This window comes from Eumetopias jubatus, unplaced genomic scaffold, assembly GCF_037043125.1.
Source record: "Eumetopias jubatus isolate StellerSeaLion01/CBP00866 unplaced genomic scaffold, mEumJub1_p1.0 scaffold_5, whole genome shotgun sequence".
Classification (NCBI taxonomy): domain Eukaryota; kingdom Metazoa; phylum Chordata; class Mammalia; order Carnivora; family Otariidae; genus Eumetopias; species Eumetopias jubatus.
In genome coordinates this window covers 5792022-5814694 of record NW_028274811.1, presented here as the reverse complement: position 1 = coordinate 5814694, position 22673 = coordinate 5792022, and the positions used below count along the sequence as shown (strand labels likewise).

General features: G+C 42.1%; 1 protein-coding gene across 1 annotated transcript; it reads right to left on the bottom strand.

Annotated features, from left to right (window-relative positions):
- Positions 1-52: 52 nt before the first annotated feature.
- On the bottom strand, positions 53-14147 carry ZFP62 (ZFP62 zinc finger protein). The gene is made up of 2 exons (XM_028092297.2): positions 14059-14147; positions 53-3926 (listed from the first exon to the last, which is right to left on the bottom strand). Coding segments are annotated over exons 1-2 (2781 nt in total). The 5' UTR covers positions 14060-14147; the 3' UTR covers positions 53-1146.
- Positions 14148-22673: the final 8526 nt, after the last annotated feature.

The following is a 22673-nucleotide window of genomic DNA, read 5'->3' as shown; positions in this document are numbered from 1 at the left end:
GGACAAATTGTTTTCTCTGTGTACTGCTCCATCTAAAGTCAGTCAGAGCCTGTTTTCTTTTGAGGAATTTCTTTATTGGAGTTCCACCTTAACCTCACCGTGACTGTCTGGCCCTTCATGGCCAAGACAGAGTGGGCCCTGAACAAAGTATTCATAACATTTTACAACAGACAATACACACGTGTAGTGCATGAAATCTTCACAGTAACACATTCCAAAACAATCAAACATTTAACAGACTATTAAGAAGCATGAATTTCCTCCAATCCCTCCAATTATCAATAGCTACTTAGCTTTCTAGCTCTTCCAATAAAATCACTTTCTTAGCATTCCTATTCACAGGAATCCCTGAATCAATTATTTTTGTGTAGGTGCAAATTCATGTCAAAGACGTGTTCCATTAGTTATTTAGTGTGCTGAATTTCTGTCTATGGTAGAACCTGGTATTTGTAGCATAATATGTGAGGTCTTCACTCATCACACTTCATTCATTGAGGGGGTTCATTTGAAATTTTTTAAGTTTTGCCCATTCAACCAGTGTATTACATTACAACCGTATAGTTCAATCAACTTACATTGTTTTTAAATGACTATTTCCTGCTAGATTCATGTCTATACTTTTTACTCTTCCTACAACAAAATCCAATTTTCTTTCAAAATTTATCATCACCCCTCACAAATTATTCAATTATATCAAATTTGTACTTCATGATCACTACTATTAAATAAATTTATGTTCCCTGAAGCTTCTCTCTCCCTGAATGTGCCTGTTGGGAGGCTCTCCTTGTATTTTTTCCCACTGACCAATGTATAATTAGGATTCAAAGCTATACCTGAATTTCCCCATTTCTATTCACAGAATTTACCCAAGTAATGAACTTTCTGTTGGTAACTATATGACTTCTAAGTGAAATCCCTTCCTCATCCATGTGTTTTTATGTCCAGAAAGGTCTGCTTATTTTGAAGGTTTTTAAATCACTTTGTCACGTTGATAGGTATTATCCCCAGTATAAACTATTTTGTGTTCCATAAAGGCTCAACTACCTTGACATTGGAGGCTTCCTTGCTGGCTATAATGAAGATCACACCGAAGAGTACTTGTAGTTTCCTTTATGCTATGTCAATTACAAGCCATGAACAAAGAGCTCAGATATTCATACATTCATAAAGTTTTTCTTCCATTTGAGTTGAGACTTGGTAAGCTCTGCCTCCTATAGACATGCTCATTTTGGTCCCATCCCGAGCATTCCCTCCCTCGTGAGTTCTCTTCTGTGATATGTCGCTGTGACTTCCCATACTTGTCACATTTAAAGATTCCTCTCCAGCATGGGTTCTTTTATGCTTGGTGAGATTTGATCTGATATTAAAAGCCTTCCCACACTCATTACATCGGTATGGCTTCTTTCCAGTGTGGATCCTTTTATGTTGGTCAAGAACTGATCTGTAATTGAAGGATTTCCCACACTCGCAATTATAGGGCTGCTGCCCACGGTGGACGCTTTTATGGTTAATAAGACTTGAGTGGGAGATGTATGCTTTCCCACACTCATCACATTCATAGGGTTTCTCGCCTGTGTGAATCCTTTTATGCACTGTGAGGCCTGAGCTGTTCCTGAAAGCCTTTCCACACCTATCACATATGTAAGGTTTTTCCCCTGTGTGGATCCTCTTGTGTTGAGAAAGGAGTGAACTGTAATTGAAAGATTTCCCACACTCAATACATTTGAAGGGTTTCTCCCCAAGATGGACTCTCTTATGGCTTATAAGAGTTCTGCTTGAGAAAAAAGCTTTTCCACATTCATCACATGTGTAGGGTGTCTTGCCAGGGTGGGTACTTTTATGGTTAATAAGGCTTGAGTGTGAGATGTAGGCTTTTCCACACACATCACATCCATAGGGCTTCTCCCCAGTATGGATTCTTTTATGCACTTTAAGGCTTGAGTTGTTTCTGAAGACCTTCTCACACCTGTCGCATTCATAAGGTTTCTCTCTAGTGTGGACCCTTTTGTGTTGAGAAAGGAGTGAGGTGTAATTAAAAGATTTCTCACATACATCACATTTGTAGGGCTTCTCCCCAAGGTGAATTTTTTTGTGGTTTATAAGGGTTCGGTATGTGATGAAGGCTTTTTCACACTCATCACACTTGTAGGGCTTTTCCCCAGGGTGTACACTTTTATGATTTATAAGGCTTGAGAGTGAGATGTAGGCTTTCCCACATTCTTCACATTTGTAAGGTCTCTCCCCAGTGTGGATCCGTTTGTGCACTTTAAGGCCTGAATTATTTCTGAAGGCTTTTCCACACTCATCACACCCAAAAGGTTTCTCCCTTGTATGAATCCTTTTATGTTGCTCAAGGGCAGAGCTGTAATTGAAAGATTTCTCACAATAGGTACATTTATAGGGCTTTTCCCCAAGATGGATTCCTTTGTGGTTTTTAAGGCTAGAGCGTGAGATATAGGCTTTCCCACACACGTCACACTTATATGGTTTTTCCCCAGTATGGAGCCTCCTGTGGACCTTTAGGCCTGAATTGTTCCTGAAAGTTTTCCCACACAAATCACATACATAAGGTCTCTCTCCAGTATGAATGGTTTTATGTTGAAGAAGAAGTGAGTTATAGCTGAAGGATTTTCCACACTCCTTACATTCATGAGCTTTCTTCCCAGGGTGAATGCTTTTATGAACTGCGAGGCCTGAGCTATAGCTGAACGCTTTGCCACAGACCTCACACTTGTAGGGTTTCTCTCCCGTGTGGATCCTTTTGTGCACTATAAGGCCTGAGCTGTTCCTGAAGGCCTTCCCACATTCATCACATTCATAAGGTTTCTCTCCAGTGTGGATCACTTTATGCTGAATGAGGAGAGAGCTATAATTAAACGATTTCTCACACTCATCACATTTATAAGGTTTATCCCCAAAGTGGATGCTTTTATGGTTTAGAAGTGTTCTGCAAGTGATGAAAGCCTTCCCACACTCATCGCATTCATAAGGTTTCTCGCCTGTGTGGATCCTCTTATGGACCCTAAGGCCGGAGCTATTACTGAACGTTTTCCCACAGATGTCACATTCGTAGGGCTTCTCCCCTGTGTGAATCCTTTTGTGGACTCTGAGACCAGAGCTGTTCCTGAAAGCTTTCCCACACTCACCACATTCATAGGGCTTTTCTCCTGTGTGGATCCTCTTATGCTGGTCCAAAACTGAGCTATAATTGAAGGATTTCCCACACTCATCACACTTACAGTTCTTCTCCCCAGAATGGGTGCTTTTGTGGTTTATAAGGCTGGAGTAGGACATGTAGGCTTTCCCACATTCCTCACACTTATACGGCTTCTCCCCAGTATGGATCCGTTTGTGGACTCGAAGGCTCGAGCTGCTCCGGAAAGTCCCTCCACAGTCATCACACTCGTAGCGTTTTTCCCCCGTGTGCATAATTTTATGTTGAACAAGGCGGGAATTATATTTGAACGATTTCCCACACTCATCACATTTGTGTGATTTCTTAACAGCAATGGTTTTCTGCTGTAGACCAGGGTGAGAGGTTCCATTAATGTTCTCCACACATTTGTCTTGTTCACTGCTTATCTGTTCTATAGGGACAGTCTGGTGTATAACATGTTTTGAACTTGGACGTAAGCTTTTCTCAGACGCCTCGTCTTCCTGTTCTGTCTTTATATTTGCTGTGTTCTTGGCTTTGCCAATCTTTTCCTTGATGCCACTTTTGTCTTCCTTCATTCTTTTTCCCTCAGGATTTTCCAGTTGATTCTCTACCTTGCTATTCCAATCACAAGTTTCACCAACCTTATATTCCTGTATACGATCCTTGTGAAGACCTTCCACTTTTGGCCACATAGATTCTGCATTTCCAACATTTTCGTACTTTTCAGTTGATTTCTCATCCTCAGTGCCCCTCGTCTTCAAATGTGACACTAAACCAAGAAAATGAAAATGATACCTGTTCACTTTGAATAGAGGAAACTGGAAGAATTACACCCAAATTTACTCATTCACGTGACAAATGTTTATTGACTGCATGCTGTGTGATTAAGTACCATTTTTAACTGCAGGGGATACAAGAGGGGACATGCCAAAATTTCTGCCCCTATGGAGCTAATGTTAAAATGTTAGAGCCCTGGATTTTCAATGGAACAAAGAGTTTTTCTATTCTTGTTTAACGGTTTAGCGTGAGGGCAAGTTGAAATGGGTTGAAATGATGCACAGAACCAAGGACAACACTGATCAGTTTTTGGAAACGATCACCTGGTCATGAAAAAACAAAAAGAAATCTCTGAATAAGAGGGAACAGAAAAATTAATAAGACAAAAGAGACATAATGAGCAGAACTAAAGAGGCAAAGCTAAAAGAGGGAAGAAATCAGTAGCTAAGTGGTGGCAGTGGGGCGATGGTAATGAAAGCATGGAGAGAGTCATGACAGACCTGAGAAATAAGGCAGACTGCAGCTTCCTGGGGTGGGTCTGGCCTCCTGGGCTTCCCCTCCAAGGAAAACCTGACCCTGGAAAGTGGGGAGTCAGGGAGGTAATCTATATGAAGAGCATGCTCCAGCATGCCAGGCAAAGAGGCTTCCATTCCCACTTGATGAACAAGCTAACTGCAATCAGAGCATATTGAAGATTAGAAGATAAAATACAAACCACCAAGCAAAGGAAATACTACTACAGGGTTCAAATACCCAGCTGCATGACCCTGAGTTATTTAGTGTTGTGAACAACACCTACTACTTGGTGAGTTCTACATGCATAATTATTACTATTTATTATTTGAGGCTGGGTTATTTGATCAGGGTAGGAACCTAGGTATAAAGCACAGGACTCAGGAAAGGTAAACTCCTTCCTAAAACAGATTTTAGGGCTCAGGTGGGGATTCTTTGTTCCCCCTGAAAGCATCCACTTGTCTCTACTACTTTGGGCACAGCAGTCCATGTTGCTTAAATGTGAGAGCTCTACTGGGCAGGCAGTGGAATTCCATAACCATTAACAGCAACATGCCTTTTATCTGTGCTCTCAATCCTGCACATCGGGGCCCATGCTGTCTTCATTCCCTTTGGCCTTGGCCCCTCCACCTCTATTCATCCTCAGTCCTCAGGAGAGAAAGATGTTCAAATTCCTACAGCCATAAAACCAAATCCTCTAAAATAAACATACAAGGGACACCTGGCTGGCTGTCGGTAGAGCATGAGGCTCTCGGTCTCAGGGTCATGAGTTCAAGCCCTATGTTGGGCCTGGAGCCTACTTAAAATTAAAAAAAATAAACAAAAATTGAGAGAGAGAAACATAAAAGGGCTGTGAGTGGGGACTAGCCACATTAGGTATTGAAATATACCACAAGGCCTCTAACTAAAGCAGCATGGTACCAGTGTATAGACAAAAGGAACAGAAAAGAAAGTCCAGAAATACTACTAATGACCCACAGAAATCAAGCACATGATAAAGATGATAGATCAAATTATTGGGGCAAAGATGGTCTTTGGAACAGTGTTGGAAACAACTATAAAGCCATTCTTTACACCACACTCAAGAATATAACTCCAAATGGAGCAGAGCTCTAAATATAAAAACGTGTTGCCATACAAATACTAGAAGAAAATATGAGTGAATGCTTCCTGTGTAGAGAAAAAGTTTTCAAACTATGACTCACATGCAGTAAAAGAGGATCGATAAATTTGACTGTGTAAATATAAATTACATGGCAAAAATGCTATAAGCAAAATTGAGAAATGACAAATGAAAGAAAATATTTGCAACGTGCATCATTTATATAATAGCTAATATCCCTTATATAAACATTTTTCAAAAGTTGAAAAAATAGACTAAAATTCCTATAGAAAAATGTGCAAGAGATATAAACAGACAACTCACAAAAAGAAATATTAAAATGTCCCTTAAACATGTTTTCAATTCCACTCATAAGAGAAATGCAAATAAGAACTACATTAAGATACCACTTCTCATCTGTCATATTAAAAGAATGACAACACACTCTGTTGGGGAGGCTGTGGCGGAAACAGACACTCTCATATATTAACAGGACTGCAAAGTGGCATAACTCCTGCCAATATCTAAGTGAACTGTATGCATTTACACTTCAATCCAGAAATCCCATCTAGGAATTTATACTGACAATCTATTTCCAACAATACAAAAAAGTATATGTGCACAAAACTATGCATGGTAGCATTCATTGTAACTAGAGAATCTAGGAAACTACCTGAGTGTCGCAGCACAGAAGACTGGTTAAATAAACTACGGCACATATATGCAATGGAGTACTAAGCAAGAATGAGGAACATCTCTATCAGTTGATTGAGAAGGAGCAATTTCCAGGATACCATGTAAACAGAAAAAGAGCATATATGCTATGCTTTATGTATGAAAGAAAAATAAGAAAACAAACATATAACTGCTTATCTTTACAGTAATAAGAGAAACCAGAAATCAATAAAGCCCCATTACCTGTAAGTGGTGGAGTGGGGAGAACAGAGCAAAGGGATAGGGAAGAGAGACACTCTAAGTACATATTTTTGCATAGTTTTTACTATGGAAGCATGATAATGTTCTGCATATTCAAAGAATAAAATTAAATCAATGAGCATTGGAAAAAGGAAAAGCAGCTAAACCCCAAAGCAAACAGAAACAAATAAACTCATAGGAAGGGAACAAAAAGAAACAAAGAACTAACCCGTAATTTAGGCATATAATATCACAGAATATGTAACCATATACTATATTCTCTCAGTCTTGGCAAGGCTGGAGGGGGTGGTATAGAAGCCCTGAAAACAATGGAATTTTTAAGCAGCTTTGTTTTCTGCAGAGGTATGGACAAAGTAATTTGAAAGAATTTTAGATGTGTTGAGGGACTGAGTAAATGTGTTGATTTTGTTGCAAGCCAGGGCTCTCCTGGAGAAAGAAACATAAATATGGAATAGGGGAAGGCAAGAAAGAACCCTGGGCGGATGAATCAGAGGTTACGCATGATTTCTAAATTACATGTGTGCGTGCACATGTCTACACATTCACATGTATGTATACTCGTATGTGTGTATATGTACACATATTCCCTAGCTCTCTGCTGAAAAGCTAAGAAGCAAAAAACACCTAAGTAGTAATAAGCACATCCAGCACCCTGTTCTTGATCTCCCATTGCCTACTAAAAGGAAACAGAGCTCCTCAGAGAAATGGCAGATTCTAGGCTGTGGCAGGATACACACAAAATGAGTTCTTCTCTTTCCTTACCCTTCCACATCCACAAGAGCCCTAAGACCAGCTGATTCTATTACCTCAACAGTTCTCAAGTCCCTATCCCTAATTCTATTCCCACTGCTAAAGGCCTTAGTTTAAGCCTTCCTAAAGTATCCTTCTGAATTTCTGCCATAGTCTCCCTACCTTAAGTTTTGAAAAATGCACACCTGGTCACTCCCCAATATCAAGTCTTCCCAGGCTACTTAGTGTGGCACTTGGAGCCTTCTGCATCTGGCCACCTTACTGGACACTAAATGGGCCATGCTAACCCATCCCTCACTGCTACTGCATTCACTGATCCTTGGCCCGGCTGGACCTTTCCCCTGACTTTGATAGGCTAATGCTTCATCCACTTCACACTGTCTGGGATTCCTTGTGTGGCTACTGACTGGTCTGGTCTGCATGAAATCACAAATATTTCACTGCGTACCCTTCTGACCTAGGTAGACACCAGAAGCCTGTTTCAGGTGTGCTTAAATTAACCTCTTGTTTGGATGGAGGCACAGTGTACTATGACCCGATGTAGTTCACCCAACCTCTTAATGACTGAACTCAAAGCAAATATAAATGTGCTTCTTCACTGAAAATTGATGGTTTGCAATGAGATTCATATTAATCAATGCTGAGTCTAAGAAAAGGTCAGTGAAAACATAGGCAGAGAAGTGCCAAGACATAAAAAGCCAGAAATAGGATAAATGCTGCTGCTATGGTCTGAATGTTTGTGTCCCCTCCTCCCAAATCCATGTTACAATCCTAACCCTCAAAGATTATGGTACTGGTGGAGGGGTGGAGGGTGGGGCTATGAGAGGTACTTAGGTCATGAGAGCAGAATCTTCGAAAATGGGATTAGCGTTCTTATAAAAAAGTCATCACAGAGATTCTTTGGTGCCTTGATCTTGGACTTCCCAGCCTCTAGAACTGTAAGAAACACATTTCTGCTATTTATATACCATCCAGTGTGTATTTTATTATAGTCCAGATGGACTAAGACATCTGCTAAAATATAAAGACAACCAAGAGTTTCTAACAAAATATTAAGTTATCTTTACAAACAATAACATGTATTCTAGTATCTGTTATCTTTGAGGTTTAATGTTGCCCAAAGAATTTAGATTATGATCCATATCCTGCTTTTTTTCCCCAGGCACCGGGTTGGTCCTGCGGATGTAGAGACAGGTAAGATCTTGTCATCAAGGAGCTGGCAGACTAATAGATCTGCAGGAAATAAAAATCTGGCAAAAAAAAAAAAAAAAAACTAACACATGATAAAAATAGCAGACACAGGACACAGATGAGAGAGGAGAGGGAAGGGACTGACTCTGCTTTGGAGGATTAGGGAAGCTTCAGAAACAGAGTAGTTTCAGCAGAGGGAAGAACAAGTGCAAAGGAATTAGTTTGCACTGCCCTCTGCAGCAGAGGGCGGTGGGCCCAGCTGGACAGGTGGGCAAAAGGTAAGGGCTGCACCAGGGTGTGCCCTTCATACTAAGGAGTACAGACTTGATCCTGCGTTTTAGGCAAAGGAACAGCAAACTCAGATATAAGTTTTGGAAGATCACATATTCTTTTAAATCAGGAGTTGGTAACCTTTTCTGCAAAGGGCAAAATAGAAAATATTTTAGGCTTTGTGGGCCATATATGACTCTGTCACTAATTTTTGTTTGCTTTTAAACATCCTTTTATCTTTTTTTCTTATTTTTTTAGAGACAGCGAGTGCAAGGGGCAAAGAGAGAGAGAGAGAATCTTAAGCAGGCTCCAAGCCCAGCATGAGCCTGACATGGGGATCAATCTCACAACCCTGAGATCATGACCTGAGTGGAAATCAAGAGTCAGTTGCTCAGCCAACTGAGCCACCCAAGGCCCCTTAAACATCCTTTTAAAAATGTAAAAACAATTCCTAGCTTGCAAGTCATACAAAAACAGACTGCAGGCCCAGTACTTTGCCAACCTTTGATAGATAATATCAAAGAATCAGAATTAATTTAGGATGGTGTGATAATGGCACTATAGTTATGTTAGAAGTGTCTTTTTTTTTTTTTTGGTAGACTAAAGTATGCTAGGATGAAATGGCATGATGTCTGAAATTTCCTTCAAAATACTTTAATAAAGGGGGGCCTGGGTGGCTTAGTTAAGCATCTGCCTTCAGCTCGGGTCCTGATCACAGGGTTCCTGGGTCGAGCCCCACGTCATGCTCCCTGCTCAGCAAGGAGTCTGCTTCTCCCTCTCCCTCTGCCTCTCCCCCTGGCTCAGGTTCCCTGACATGCTCTCTATCTGTCAAATAAATAAATAAATAACATCTTTTAAAACATTTTTAAATACTTTAATAAAGAAAAAATAAAAAGGGAAAGGTGAGACAAATGTAGCAGAACCATGATAATTACCGAACCTGAGCTACGGGTGTGTGGAGTTCACTGTACTATTTTACTTTCCCGTGTGTTTAAATTTTTTCATAAAAAATAAAAGAAAAAAGATCACTCATACTAGTTGCAGTGGATTAATGAATGGAGAAGAGAACTCAGTCCTAGAGTCTGGAGGAGGTTATTATAAGCCAATCAAGAAGACTGATGTGCCCTATAAAAATACCAATAGCATTTTCCACAGAGGTAGAACAAACAATCCTAAAATGTGTATGGAACCAGAAAAGACCCTGAATAAACAAAGCAACCTTGAAAAAGAAAAGCAAAGCTGGAGGCATCACAGTTCTGGACTTCAAGGTATATTAAAAAGCTCCGATGAACAAAACAGTATGGTATTGGCACAAAAACAGACACATAGACCAATGGAACACAATACAAAACTCAGAAATGAACCCACAATTATATGGTCAATTAACCTTTGACAAAGCAGGAAAGAATATCCAATGGAAAAAAGTCTCTTCAACAAATGGTATTGGGAAAACTAGCCAGCAACAAGCAAAAGAATGAAACTGGACCACTTTCTTACACCATACACAAAAATAAATTAAAAATGGATGGGGCGCCTGGGTGGCTTAGATGGTTAAGCATCTGACTCTTGATTTTGGCTCACGTCATGATCTCAGGGTCATGAGATGGAGCCCCGTGTCAGGCTCCCCACTCAGCAGGGAGTCTGCTTGAGATTCTCTCTCCCTCTGCCCCTCCCTGCACTTGCATGCATGCTCTTTCTTGATCTCTAAAATAAATAAATCTTCTTAAAAAATGGATAAAAGGCCTAAATACGAGACATGAAACCATAAAAGTCCTAGATGAGAACACACAAAGTAACTTCTTTGACACTGGCCAGAGCAACTTCTCTCTCAATACATCTTCTGAGGCAAGGGAAACAAAAGCAAAAAGAAACTACTGGGACTTCATCAAAATAAAAAGCTTTTGCACAGGGACAGAAATAATCAACAAAACTAAAAGGCAACCTACAGAATGAAAGATGTTTGCAAATGACATATTTGATAGAGTTAGTATCCAAAATATATAAAGAACTTATAAAACTCAACACCCAAAAACCAAATAAGCCAATTAAAAAATGGGAAGAGATGAACAGACATTTTTCCAAAGGAGACATACAGATGGCCAACAGACACATGAAAAAATGCTCAACATTATCAGGGAAACACAAGTCAACAGTACAAGGAGATACCACCTCATACCTGTCAGAATGGCTAAAATTAGCAATACAAGAAACAACAGGTGTTGCTGAGGATGCAGAGAAAGGGGAACCCTCTTGCACTGTTGGTGGGAATGCAAGCTGGTGCAGCCACTCTGGAAAACAGTATGGAGGTTCCTCAAAAAGTGAAAAAATAGAGCTACCCTACAACCTTAGTAGCAACTGCACTACTAGGTATTTAACCAAAGCATAGTGATTTGAAGGGGCACATGCACCCCAATGTTTATAGTAGCATCATTTACCAGAAACAGCTCAAGTGTCTGTTGACTGATGAACAGATAAAGAAGTGGTGTAGATGTATACACAATAGAATATTACTCAGCCATAAAAAAGAATGAAATCTTCCCATTTGCAAGGACATAGATAGAGCTAAAGTATTATGCTAAGTGAAATGTCAGTCAGAGAAAGACAAATAGCCATATGATTTCACTCGTAAGTGGAATTTAAGAAACAAATGAGTAAAGGGGATAAAAAAGAGAGAGAGAGAGAGAGACGCAAACTAAAAAACAAACTCTTAACTCCAGAGAACAAACTGATGTTACCAGAGGGGAAGTGGCTGGGGGACAGGGGAAACAGATGATGGAGATTAAGGAGGGCACCGGTTGTGATGAGCACCGGGTGTTGTACGGAAGTGCTGAATCACTATATTGTGCACCGGAAACTAGTATTACACTGTATGTTAACTAACTGGAATTTAAATAACAACTTAAAAAAAAAAAAAGACTGATGTGTTGGCTAAGTCATATATCCCCCATGACACAAGAGATAATCACTCTAAAAGCACAACTCCTGCATAGAGCAGGCTGGAAAGGCTTAATTTCTTAAAAGTTCTACAAGCTGGATGGGAAACTGCTAACTCCTCTCTAGTTGTCAGCAGGAAGCATGACCCAACAACCAGCTTTAGATCCACTCCTTCCAAATTACGCATGTCCCACAACCTCTGGACACCTCTGTACTTGTTGCTCATATTCTACTACCAATGCCCCCAAAAGCCTGTGTACAGAGTAAGAACCTGCCCCTAATTCTTGCCGTCCCTGCCCCAGGAGTCAGGAGCCACTTCTCAAGAGCCTGGACAACTCACAGAAGAATTGTGGCTCGCTCTGGCCAAAAAGTCCTGCCTATTAACAGGCTGCAACAAGCAACACATCTGCAGCTACTCTGGATTTCCAGATTACCAAACCCAACATTCCACAAGTTAATCTGCCATCAAGTGTGACACCTGCATTCTGTAGCTTAAGTTCTTGGATATTACATATGACCAGAGAAAGAAAAAGAAAAAACAAGGCATGTGAGCACAAAATGCTTACCAATTCAGAAGAAAGAATACCTAGGAAATTGGAGAATGAGACAGATGAAAGATGGAACCAACAAGTGAGAGAGTGATATACAGGAGAGAGAATATACTGTGTGCTTTAGTTATTATTGCGTTTAGTTATGAATAAACTATAAATGGTTAACATGAGTTGGTTCTATTCCTTAAAAGTAGAAATAAGGATTAAAGATGATTTTTCCTTAAAGTAAAAAATGAAACAGAACATTCTCATACCTGGTAGCGGTGAAGAGATTTCTAGTCATCCTGGGGGAAAAGGTAAGCAAAGGACATTCTGAAAGGGAGGCTGAGAGATTTTTCTGAAGCTAAAGGGGCAGAGAATGGCTGGAAGGGAGTCAGTAAGAGAATTAGTTTATTAGGCTAGCATACGGCTAAGCATCATAAACACAAGATCCCGGAGAGAAAACCTACTTGGTTTTATTTGTCCTTTAAACACTCTACAGGAGCTGTTATAATAATGATTTGGCATATTTAACAATTTACTAGTAACTGGCTGAGTTAAAGCAAAACAAAAATTATTTTGATTGATCCCTTCTTTAAAAACACTTGCTAACATATGCCCTAGTAGAACAGTCATTGAGTACACCATTGTTGAAGTAACAAAAAACTGAAAAAAACCCAAATGGTTCTGAATAGATCTAAAAAATTAGGGAACATTCAAAACATCCAAACAATAGCCAATCCGACACCCCAGTGCTGTTTTGTTTTTTAGAGCTCTTTGTGTTCTGATGATCCCTTAAAATACTACTGTATTTAGTAAGAGAAAGAAGCCAGGGGACAGAACTCTGGAGAGTACCCTGTCGCTTTGTGAAAAAAGGGGAACTAACTACGTTCACATTTGCCAGCACTTGCATAAAGAAACTGGATGGCTACACTCTAACAAATGTGATTATCTAGGGCTTCGGGCATGGGAAGATGACTGAGCCGGTAGCAAACCTTTTTCACTGGTATCTGCTTATATTTTAAACATCTGAATCATATGAATATTAAAACATATTAGCAAACATACTTAAAAATTTATTAACAAAACCCTCGTGCTTTCAAAAGGACAACAGCCCGGTGGCCATCTAGTCCAAATGTCTTGGAGCAAGCCTCGCACCGAGCCCCAGCACTTCCCCTTTATCCTTCGCATCCCCACTGGTCCCTGCGTCTAGGGGCCTCTCAGACACTCCCCGAGCGAGTCAACTCAGCTTTGGGAGCCCGGGGCAGGCCGCTCCTCCCCCAGTCTGTACACTGGTGAGCTTCCCCAAAGCAAGGGCCTGGAAGCGCCTCCCCGGGACTCCGTCCGCACCTGTGGCAGAAGCCTCTCAACATCATCCCCCCAACCGTGGGGGAAAAGGGAGGGGGGCGGGGGGGAATTGGGGGGGATCGAATCAGATCACCCCTAGGGGTCCCTCTAACGCTCCCAATCACTAAGTCCTAGGGCCAAACTTAACTGCAAGGGGGCATCCCAACGGGGTTACTTTAAAGCGCTCTTGTCTAGGGTTCCCCTCCGGCCCGAAAGAGCAGCGAATAGTAGAGAAAAGACCCAGGCCCCAGCCTTCCTCCGGACATCCGGCAGCCCCAGCCCGGCCCGGCCCGCTCGGACGGCCAGAAATGGGGCCCACAGACACACCGGTGTGTTCCAGGGGCACGCCCCACACCCCTAGGCCTGCCTGAGGTCCTCCCTCCGCTCCACTCCCCCGGAACGTGCCTCCTGAGGTGCGTTGGGGGAGCGGGGACGCTTCCCCCAGTTATCCCGCCCGAGACCCGAGGGGCAGCCGAGACCCCGCCACTTAGGGAAGGGCGTGGCAGGCGAGGGCCAGGGGCGGGAGCGCGGGCAGCCGCGGACTCACGTACTGGCTCTGGCGGCGCCGCGACAGCGGGGCCGCCGGCGGGACAAAAGCGCGGACGGCCCGGCCGGAAGGGCCCGCGCCGGCTCCAGGGCACTTCCGAGTCCTCTCTGGGAGGCCGGAGGACGGACTCGATGATAGTTCCCCGTTCGGGCACGTGACCCGTGGTGCGCTCGGAGGGCGTGGGCGGGGAGGGAGGCTGGTTTGTGTACAACTTACCCAGTCCCTGCCTCGTGTAGGGCTTGGGGCCGCAGCCGGGAAAGTGCAGGCGAAGCTTTAGGTTTTCGGGGAGTTTATATTCCGGGGTGGGGCTGAGAGTAAGGCAAATGACTGGCTGGGTAAACACCGAACGACCTATGTACCTGAACACAGAGCGCTTTACAGAGTGAGGCCGCGGGGGCGCCCCCGGGAGGAGGGGGAGCACCGGGGGCCTGTGGGACCCGTCCGACCCCTCCGAGAGCTCAGCCCGGGCCAGGCGCTGCGGCCGGAGAGTTCCGGCCCGCGGAGGGCGCCCAGAGAAGAGCCTGGGCTGCAGGAGCGCAGCGCGGGGCGGAAGCGCCCCAGGTCCAGGCTGCACCCTCCGATGTCGCCTCCCAAACCCCCGGCCTGGAAGGACTTTAAAAGTGATCCTTTTTAAATAACATCTAGATATTTTTCCTCTTAAGTCTGAGTAATTGCAAAGGACACATTTTGGCACGCTGTGAATGCTGACGTTTAAAAAAACAAATCCGCTTATTTCAGACGTATACAACGAACTCTTAAGTCCCCGACGATTTAATACTCTCATTCGCTTTTAACAGAAATTTTTTACATTGTTTCAGATTTTTCCTTGAACCTATCTTTTTTATTTTATGTCCCTCTCACAGGATTTCTGTCTTAACCTAAAATATTTTCATTCTCACTGAATGTTAACCTAATGTAAAATTGTTTAATGCCTTAAGTTTTATTGTTTAGCATACATCTCTGTAATGAAATTAGAAGTTTACTTTTTTTTCTCACTCAAATGTTAATTGTTTTCTGGCTTATTAGCAAAATTGTGTATATTGCTAAATTTTAATATCAGTTCTTAGCCAAAAGTTGAAATATTTGGAAGCAAACTTTTAAATAAGGAGCATTTTAAAAAACAAGTTAGGCAAAGTGCTTGGATGAATGTCACTTCTAGCTGGAGTGAACCCATGTTCAGCATCAATTCTATGTCTAATTTTCATTTTTTATACATGTAGGTGCGAGGTAAATAGAGGGAATAGAGGGGGTTTCCTTGTAGCAATGGGTTCTTGATCACATGTGGCTCCATGCCAGAACTCCACGCATCTCAGAGTGAGTCTGAGCCAATATGATGTGTGTTGTGTGTTAGAGGAGACCAAGACAGCTGGGAGACCCTAAGAAGGAGCAGAGACCCAGGCCCTTTCTCAAGCCACGCAGTTTTAGGCAAAAGCACAGGCAGGGATTGAAGTTTGGGAGTGGATTTCCCTAGAGCTACCCCAACAGGTACCCTGGCCAATGTAGCTATACAGAGCACTTCAAATGTGACTCGTGTAGCTGAGGATCTGGTTTTTTTTTTTTTTAGGTTTTATTTTATTTTATTATTATTATTTTTTATTTAAGAGAGAAGGACAGAGATAGAGCATGAGCAGGGAGGAGAGGGAGACGCAGGCTCCCTGCTGAGCTGGGAGCCCGATGTGGGGCTGGATTCCAGGACACTGGGATCGTGAGCTGAGCAGAAGGCAGATGATTAACCAGCTGAGCCACCCAGGTGCCCCTGAGGATCTGTTTTTAATAATCTTTTATTCAAATATGCACACGTAGGGGTGCCTGTGTGGCTCAGTCCCTTAAGCGTGGGATTTGGTTTCGGCTGGGGTCATGATCTCAGGGTTGTGAGATCAAGCCCTGCCTGGGGCTCCCTGCTCATCAGGGAGTCTGCTTCCTCTCTCCTTCTCCCTTTGCCCCCCCACCCCCGCCTGCCATTGGGGCATTCTCTCTCTCTCTCTCTAAAATAAATAAATCTTAAATAAATAAATAGGCACATGTAGCTAATGTTCTCCATACTGGACAGCGCAGTCCTAGAAGTTGCTTCATGCAGTCCTCATGAAATGCTGCCAGAAGAATTCACATGATGAAAGGTTCTGGTGTTAGTTGGCCTGCCACCTATGGCAGGGAAGACTGGGTTTTTCTCGTTAGGCAGCAGGGTGCCTAATATTTATGTCCAGGTTGGGAGGTTTTTCTCAATGAAAGATTGTATGCGTGTGGGAGGAATCACTGGGAAGCTAAATAAGTCATCTTAATTAAAGTGATATTTTATTTATTTATATTATTTTAGGTGATAGTTTTTCCTCCATGAGCTTTGTCATACTTCAGGCACCTTTTGTTTGGCCTTGTGTCTACACACATACATCCTAGCCTTTTCCAATACCTGTCTCTTCTGGAGATCTACAAATCAGAGCAGAATGTCTAGCCCTGCCCAGATCAGTATGCAAGCCATTTTTTATATATGGCTACTAAGCACATGAAATGAAAAAAAAAAAAAAGCACATTGAGATGTGCCTAGTCTAAATTGAGATGCGCTGTAAATATAAAATCCACATCTGATATGTAAGACTTCGTAGAAAAAGAGGATGTAAAATAATAGTTTAAAATGTTGATTACATGCTGAAATAATATTTTGGTTTTATAGGGTCTGATAAATATATAAAAAATATCATTAAAATGATATTTTATGATAAAATATATCATTAAAATGAATTTCATCTATTTCTTTTTATTTTAGGTGTGTTTACCAAAAAATCGGAAGTCATTTATAAGGCTCACATTACATTCTGTTAGGTGGTGCAGCTCTAAGAGCCCAATAGGTACAGCGATGACATTGTCCTGAGTTTGCTCTTGCTTTGGAGCTCATCTACCTCCTTTGAAGCAGTTCAAGTACAGATGAATGTTAAGTCCCAAAGGAACCTAATACCAACTCCACTTTTAGTCGTTGAATTTGGTCACGAATTATTAAAATAAAAGTCCCCCTCCCACTATAACATATGTATCAAGCTCATTACATAAAATTTGGAAAAGAAAGAAAAATTAGAAACACCACTTTTAATCCTGTTACCTAGAGACAACTACTGTTAACATCTTAATAAACTTCCTTTTCTACTACCAATTTGCAGATGTTTTTCAGATGGTTGTAATAGCAACTACATCTGCAATTTTTATGTACTATTTTTACAAATATTATACAGTATCATTTTCATGTAACAACTCTTTGTGATGCTCCATTGAACTATGATCTCCTTCTGCTGTTGATCTTTGAGATTCTTTCCAAATGGGTCTCAATAAATAAATAAATAAAGCTGTGCTGTAATAAAAAGTATACAAAAGCTTTTTCCATGTTTTCCTTGGAACACTTGTCAAGTAGAATAGAGAATCAGACAAGGATGAAACCCATCACTACCATTATTTCCTACTACAGGTGGACAAGGGGAAAAAAAGTAGAATAAATAATGGAAAGCAGGAGTAAAATTATCCTATTTGTAGATAAGAGGATTTTATTTGTGGAAAGCCCATGAGACTCATCAAAAAAACAACAACAAAAAACCTCTAGAATAAACAATAAAAGAATTCTGTAAGGGGTGTGGTTTCAAAATTAACATGAAGAAATCAATATTTTCTTTATGTACTAACTACAATTAAAGTAATGGAAGGAAAGATTACATTTACAACAGAAGCCAACAAGCAAAAGACCAAATACCCAGGAATTAAGAAGACACATTGAAGACCTATGTGAAGAAAAGTTGCAACGCTCTAGGAGTCACAAAAGATGAAATAAATTTATGGAAACATTCTTGGATGCACTATTTGCATGAATGGAAAGACGTTATCAGAATGATGTCTTCTCTTTCTAAGTTAATCTATAACTGTAATGATCCCAATAAACAATAGCAACAAAATCTTCTTCAGCAACACACAATTGATTCTAAAGTTCATGTGGAAAAAAAGATCATTTGTTTCTATCTAGAAAGTGCCTGAAAAAATAATACATGTGATAAGGTTGGGGCATTATTTTTTTTTTAAAGATTTTATTTATTTGACAGAGAGAGACACAGCGAGAGAGGGAACACAAGCTCGGAGAGGGAGAGAGGGAGAAGCAGGCCTCCTGCCGAGCAGGGAGCCCGATATGGGGCTCGAACCCAGGACCCTGGGATCATGACCTGAGCCGAAGGCAGACGCTTAACGACTGAGCCACCGAGGCGCCCCAGGTTGGGGCATTATTATAGCATATGAACAAGCTGGTACAATTCAAAGACACAAAGTCTAAAAATAAATCTAGTCAGGTCTTTAGTATTTGATAAAGGTAGCATTTCAAATCAGTGGGGAATAGATGGTGTAAGGACAATAAACCTCAGTCTTTATATCAGGATAAACTCTAGATGTATCAAAGACATAAAATGTGCCCACATTATGGGGCACCTAGGTGGCTCATTTGGTTAAGCGTCTGCCTTCAGCTCAGGTCAAGATCGGTCCTGGGATCAAACCCCACACTGGGCTTCCTGCTCAGTGGGAAGCCTGCTTCTCCCTCTCCCTCTTCTCCTCCCCTCTGCTCACATGCTCATGTGATCTCTCATGAGTAAATAAGCAAATTAAAAAAAATGTGCCCACATTAATGACCCATAAAAGTAAAAACATACTGCTGCTTCTACCACCTCCATAAAAGTATTAGGGAAAAAAAAAACCACAGACACACCTACACAGGAAATTTCTTTGATCATTTTAGAGTGGGGAAGTTTTTGTTTTGTTTTCTTCTTTGCTATAACACAAAATCCAGAAATCATAAAAGTAAAAACTAACTAATTCATACACATAAAAACAAAATATTTTTGTATGACAAAACCACCATAAGTAAAAAAAAAATGAATAACTGGGAAAAAATATTTGGGTCTTATATCAAAAAAGGTAAATTGAAGGAGCTTGGGAAGATGTCAGACTAGGAGGACCCTGAGCTCACCCCCTCCCACATTTACAACTAGGGATCATCCACATCCAAGTCAATAAACCAGAAAGCAATCTGAAGACAAGCAGAACAAACTCCACAACTAAATACAAAGAAGATGCTGCAGCTGAAAGGTTGGGAAGGTCAGTGAGGTAGAAGGAGACTGTCTGCAGGAGGGAGGGAGCTGGGTACATGGAGAGGGCAGAGAAACGGGCCCTGGCACCAGGGAGCTCACATGGGTTAGACTAATCCCCAAAATGTTTGGCTGTAAAATCCAGAGGGGCTGAATCCCATGAGTTTGTAAACAGTGGGACTTGAAAAGTCAGTAAAACCCTGGAACTTTAAAAGTCAGCTCACCCCACACTGGACAGGCAGGAAGGGTGAGTGACTGCTGGGTCACCACCCTTAAAGAGACAGCAGCCTGTATGGAGAGGCAACCTAAAAATGGCAGTTTGCACAATTCAAGGGGCAAACAGGAGACAGATCTGTTCACACTGATTTCAGAGAGTGCTGGGAGCCTTCTCCAAAAACAAGGGAGCTGGCAGGTGCCATTCTCCTCCCTCCATCCACAGAATAAACACAGAGCCATCTAAGGGAGTCTGCAGACACTTGCTACCTAACTTGCTAGCAGTGCCCCAAGCCCACCTGTTCTCCTAAAGACTCATCCAGTCCAAGCCTGCTAGCCTCAGCCCCCAGCTCTGGGTGAATTTTTTTTAAAGCTGTGCCAACATCCAGACCAGTCACCTGGTGCACAGCTGCCATGGCAGGCCCTGCCCAGCCTCCATGCCACACCCTGCGGAGCCTCCCCAGCCACCATTGCGCACACCATGCCCAGCCGTGGATGTGCACCATGCCCAGCCTCATGCACACGGCTGCCCTGGCACACAGCTCTGCCCACTGCAGTGCTTCGGAGGAGCTGACATAGGACTAGTGGCCCAACTCAAATTTTACTATCACTGTGGCCCTACTCCCAAATTCCCCAGCAGCCATGCCCCCTTGGAGCTAGCCTGCCTGGGTCCTCCTAACACCACAGAGAGCAAGCACAGCCCATAACAGGAGGACAGTCAGCACAGACAACAAGGGCACCGAAAGGAAAAGTGACTCAGACACAAGGTGTAAGCAACACACACAGGATACTCTCCTGAAGTGTCAGGTTCTGGGGAACAGGGGGCACCGAGGGCCAGGGCACTCTGGGATCTCATCTTCATAAAGTCATTACTTTCAAGAGTGGAAGACACAGCTGACTTTCTTTCTTTTCTTTCTTAAGATTTTATTTATTTATTTGTCAGAGGGAGAGAGAGACAGAGAGAAAGAGAGCGAGCACAAGCAGGTGGAGCTGGAGAACAGGCAGAGGGAGAAGCAGGCTTCCCACGGAGCAGGGAGCCCGATGCGGGGCTCAATCCCAGGACCCTGGGACCATGACCTGAGCCGAAGGCAGACGCTTAGTGACTGAGCCGCCCAGGTGCCCCATACAGCTGACTTTCTTAACTTGCATAAACAGAGAGTCAGACAAAATGAGGAGACAAAGAAATTTATCTCATATGAAAGAATAGGACAAGGCCACAGCCAGAAATCTAAGTGAAACAAATATAAATAACATGCCTGATAGATAATTTAAAGCATAAGGAACTCACTGGACTTGAGGAAAAAAGTGGAAGACACGAGAGAGATCCTTAACACAGATATAAGGAAAAAACATAGCAGAGATAAAGGGCACAATAAACAAAATGAAAACACGCTTGATGGAATGAACAGCAGGCTGGGAGAAGCAGAGGAATGAATTAATGATCTAGAAGACGGAGTAACGGAAAGAAAGGAAGCTGAACAAAACAGAGAAAAAAGAGTTATGCAAAATGAGAATAGATAGACCTAGGGAACTCAGTGACTGCGTCAAACATAATAACATTTGTATTATAGGAGCCCCAAAGAAGAAGAAAGAGGGGAACCTGGGTGGCTAAGTTGGTTAAACATCTGACTCTTGATTGCATGATCTCAGGGTCGTGAGATGGATCCCCCTGTGGGGCTTCATGCTCAGCAGGGAGTCTGCTTGAGGATTCCCTTTCTCCCTCTGCCCCTCCCACTCCTGCTCTCTCTCTCTCTCTCTAAATAAATAAATAAATAAATCTTTTTAAAAAAATGGGCAGAAAGGGGCGCCTGGGTGGCTCAGATGGTTAAGCATCTGCCTTTGGCTCAGGTCATGATCCCAGGGTCCTGGGATCAAGTCCTGCACTGGGTTCCTGCTCAACAGGGAGCCTGCTTCCCCCTCTGCCTGCCACTATCCCTGCTTGTGCTCTCTCTCTTGCTCTCTCTCTAATAAATAAATAAAATCTTTAAAAAAAAGGGCAGAAAACATGAATAGACATTTTTTCAAGAGAAGACATACAGATGGCCAACACACACATGAAAAGATGCTCAACATCACTCCTCATCAGGGAGTTGCAAATCAAAACTACAGTATCACCTAACACTTGTCAGAATGGCTAAAATTAATAACACAAGAAACAACAGGTGTTGGTGAGGATGCAGAGAAAGAGGAACCCTCTCACACTGTTGATGGGAATGCAAGCTGGTGCAGCCACTGTGGAAAACAGTGTGGAGGTTCCTCAAAAAATTAAAAATAGAACTACCTTGGGGCACCTGGGTGACTCGGTTGGGTGTCTGACTCTTGTTTTCAGCTCAAGTCATGGTCTCAGGGTCATGAGATCAAGCCCTGCATTGGGCTCCTTGCTGAGCGTGGAACCTGCTAGGGATTTTCTCTCCCCCTCTCCCTTTGCCCTTCCCCCACTTGTTCTCTCTCTCAAAAAAAAAAAAAATAGAACTACCTTATGATCCAACAATCGCACTGCTGTCTATTTACCCAAAGAGTGCAAGAACACTAATTCAAAGGGATACATGCACCCCTGAGTTTATAGCAGCATTATTTACAATAGCCAAGATATGGAAGTAGCCCAAGTGTCCATCAATTGATGAACAGATAAAAAAAATGTGGCGTGTATATATATATACATATATATGTAGGTATATATGGAATGCAATTTTCTTCAGCCATAAAAAAGGAATGAAATCTTGCCATTTGCAATGACATGGATGAAGCCAGAGAGTATTGTGCTAAGTGACATAAGTCAGTCTGAGAAAGACCATATAATTTCACTCATATGTAGAATTTAAGAAACAAAGCAAACAAGCAAAGGGGAAAAGAGGGGGAAAGGACAGAGAGACAAATCAAGAAATAGACTCTTAATTAAAGAAAACAAACTGATGGTGACCAGAGGGGAGCTGGGTGGGGGGATGGGGGAAATAGAGGGTGGGGATTAAAGAGGGCACTTGTCATGATGAGCACCAGGTGTGTATGGAATTTTTGCATCATTAAATTACACACCTGAAACTAATATAACACTGTAGGTTAACTGGAATTAAAATAAAAACTTAGAAAAAAGGGGTAAATATCCATGATACACAAAGAGCTCCTCCAAAACTGATAAGCAAGACCAACAACCCAATAGAAAAATACATTCACAGAAAAATATTCAAATGACTCATAATAAAAAATGCAAACCCAAAAAAGCACAGACATCCATTTTTTTCTCTTATCAGAATGGCAAATATCCAAAAGTTTGATAACAAACTGTGGTCCTGAGAACAGAGGGAAA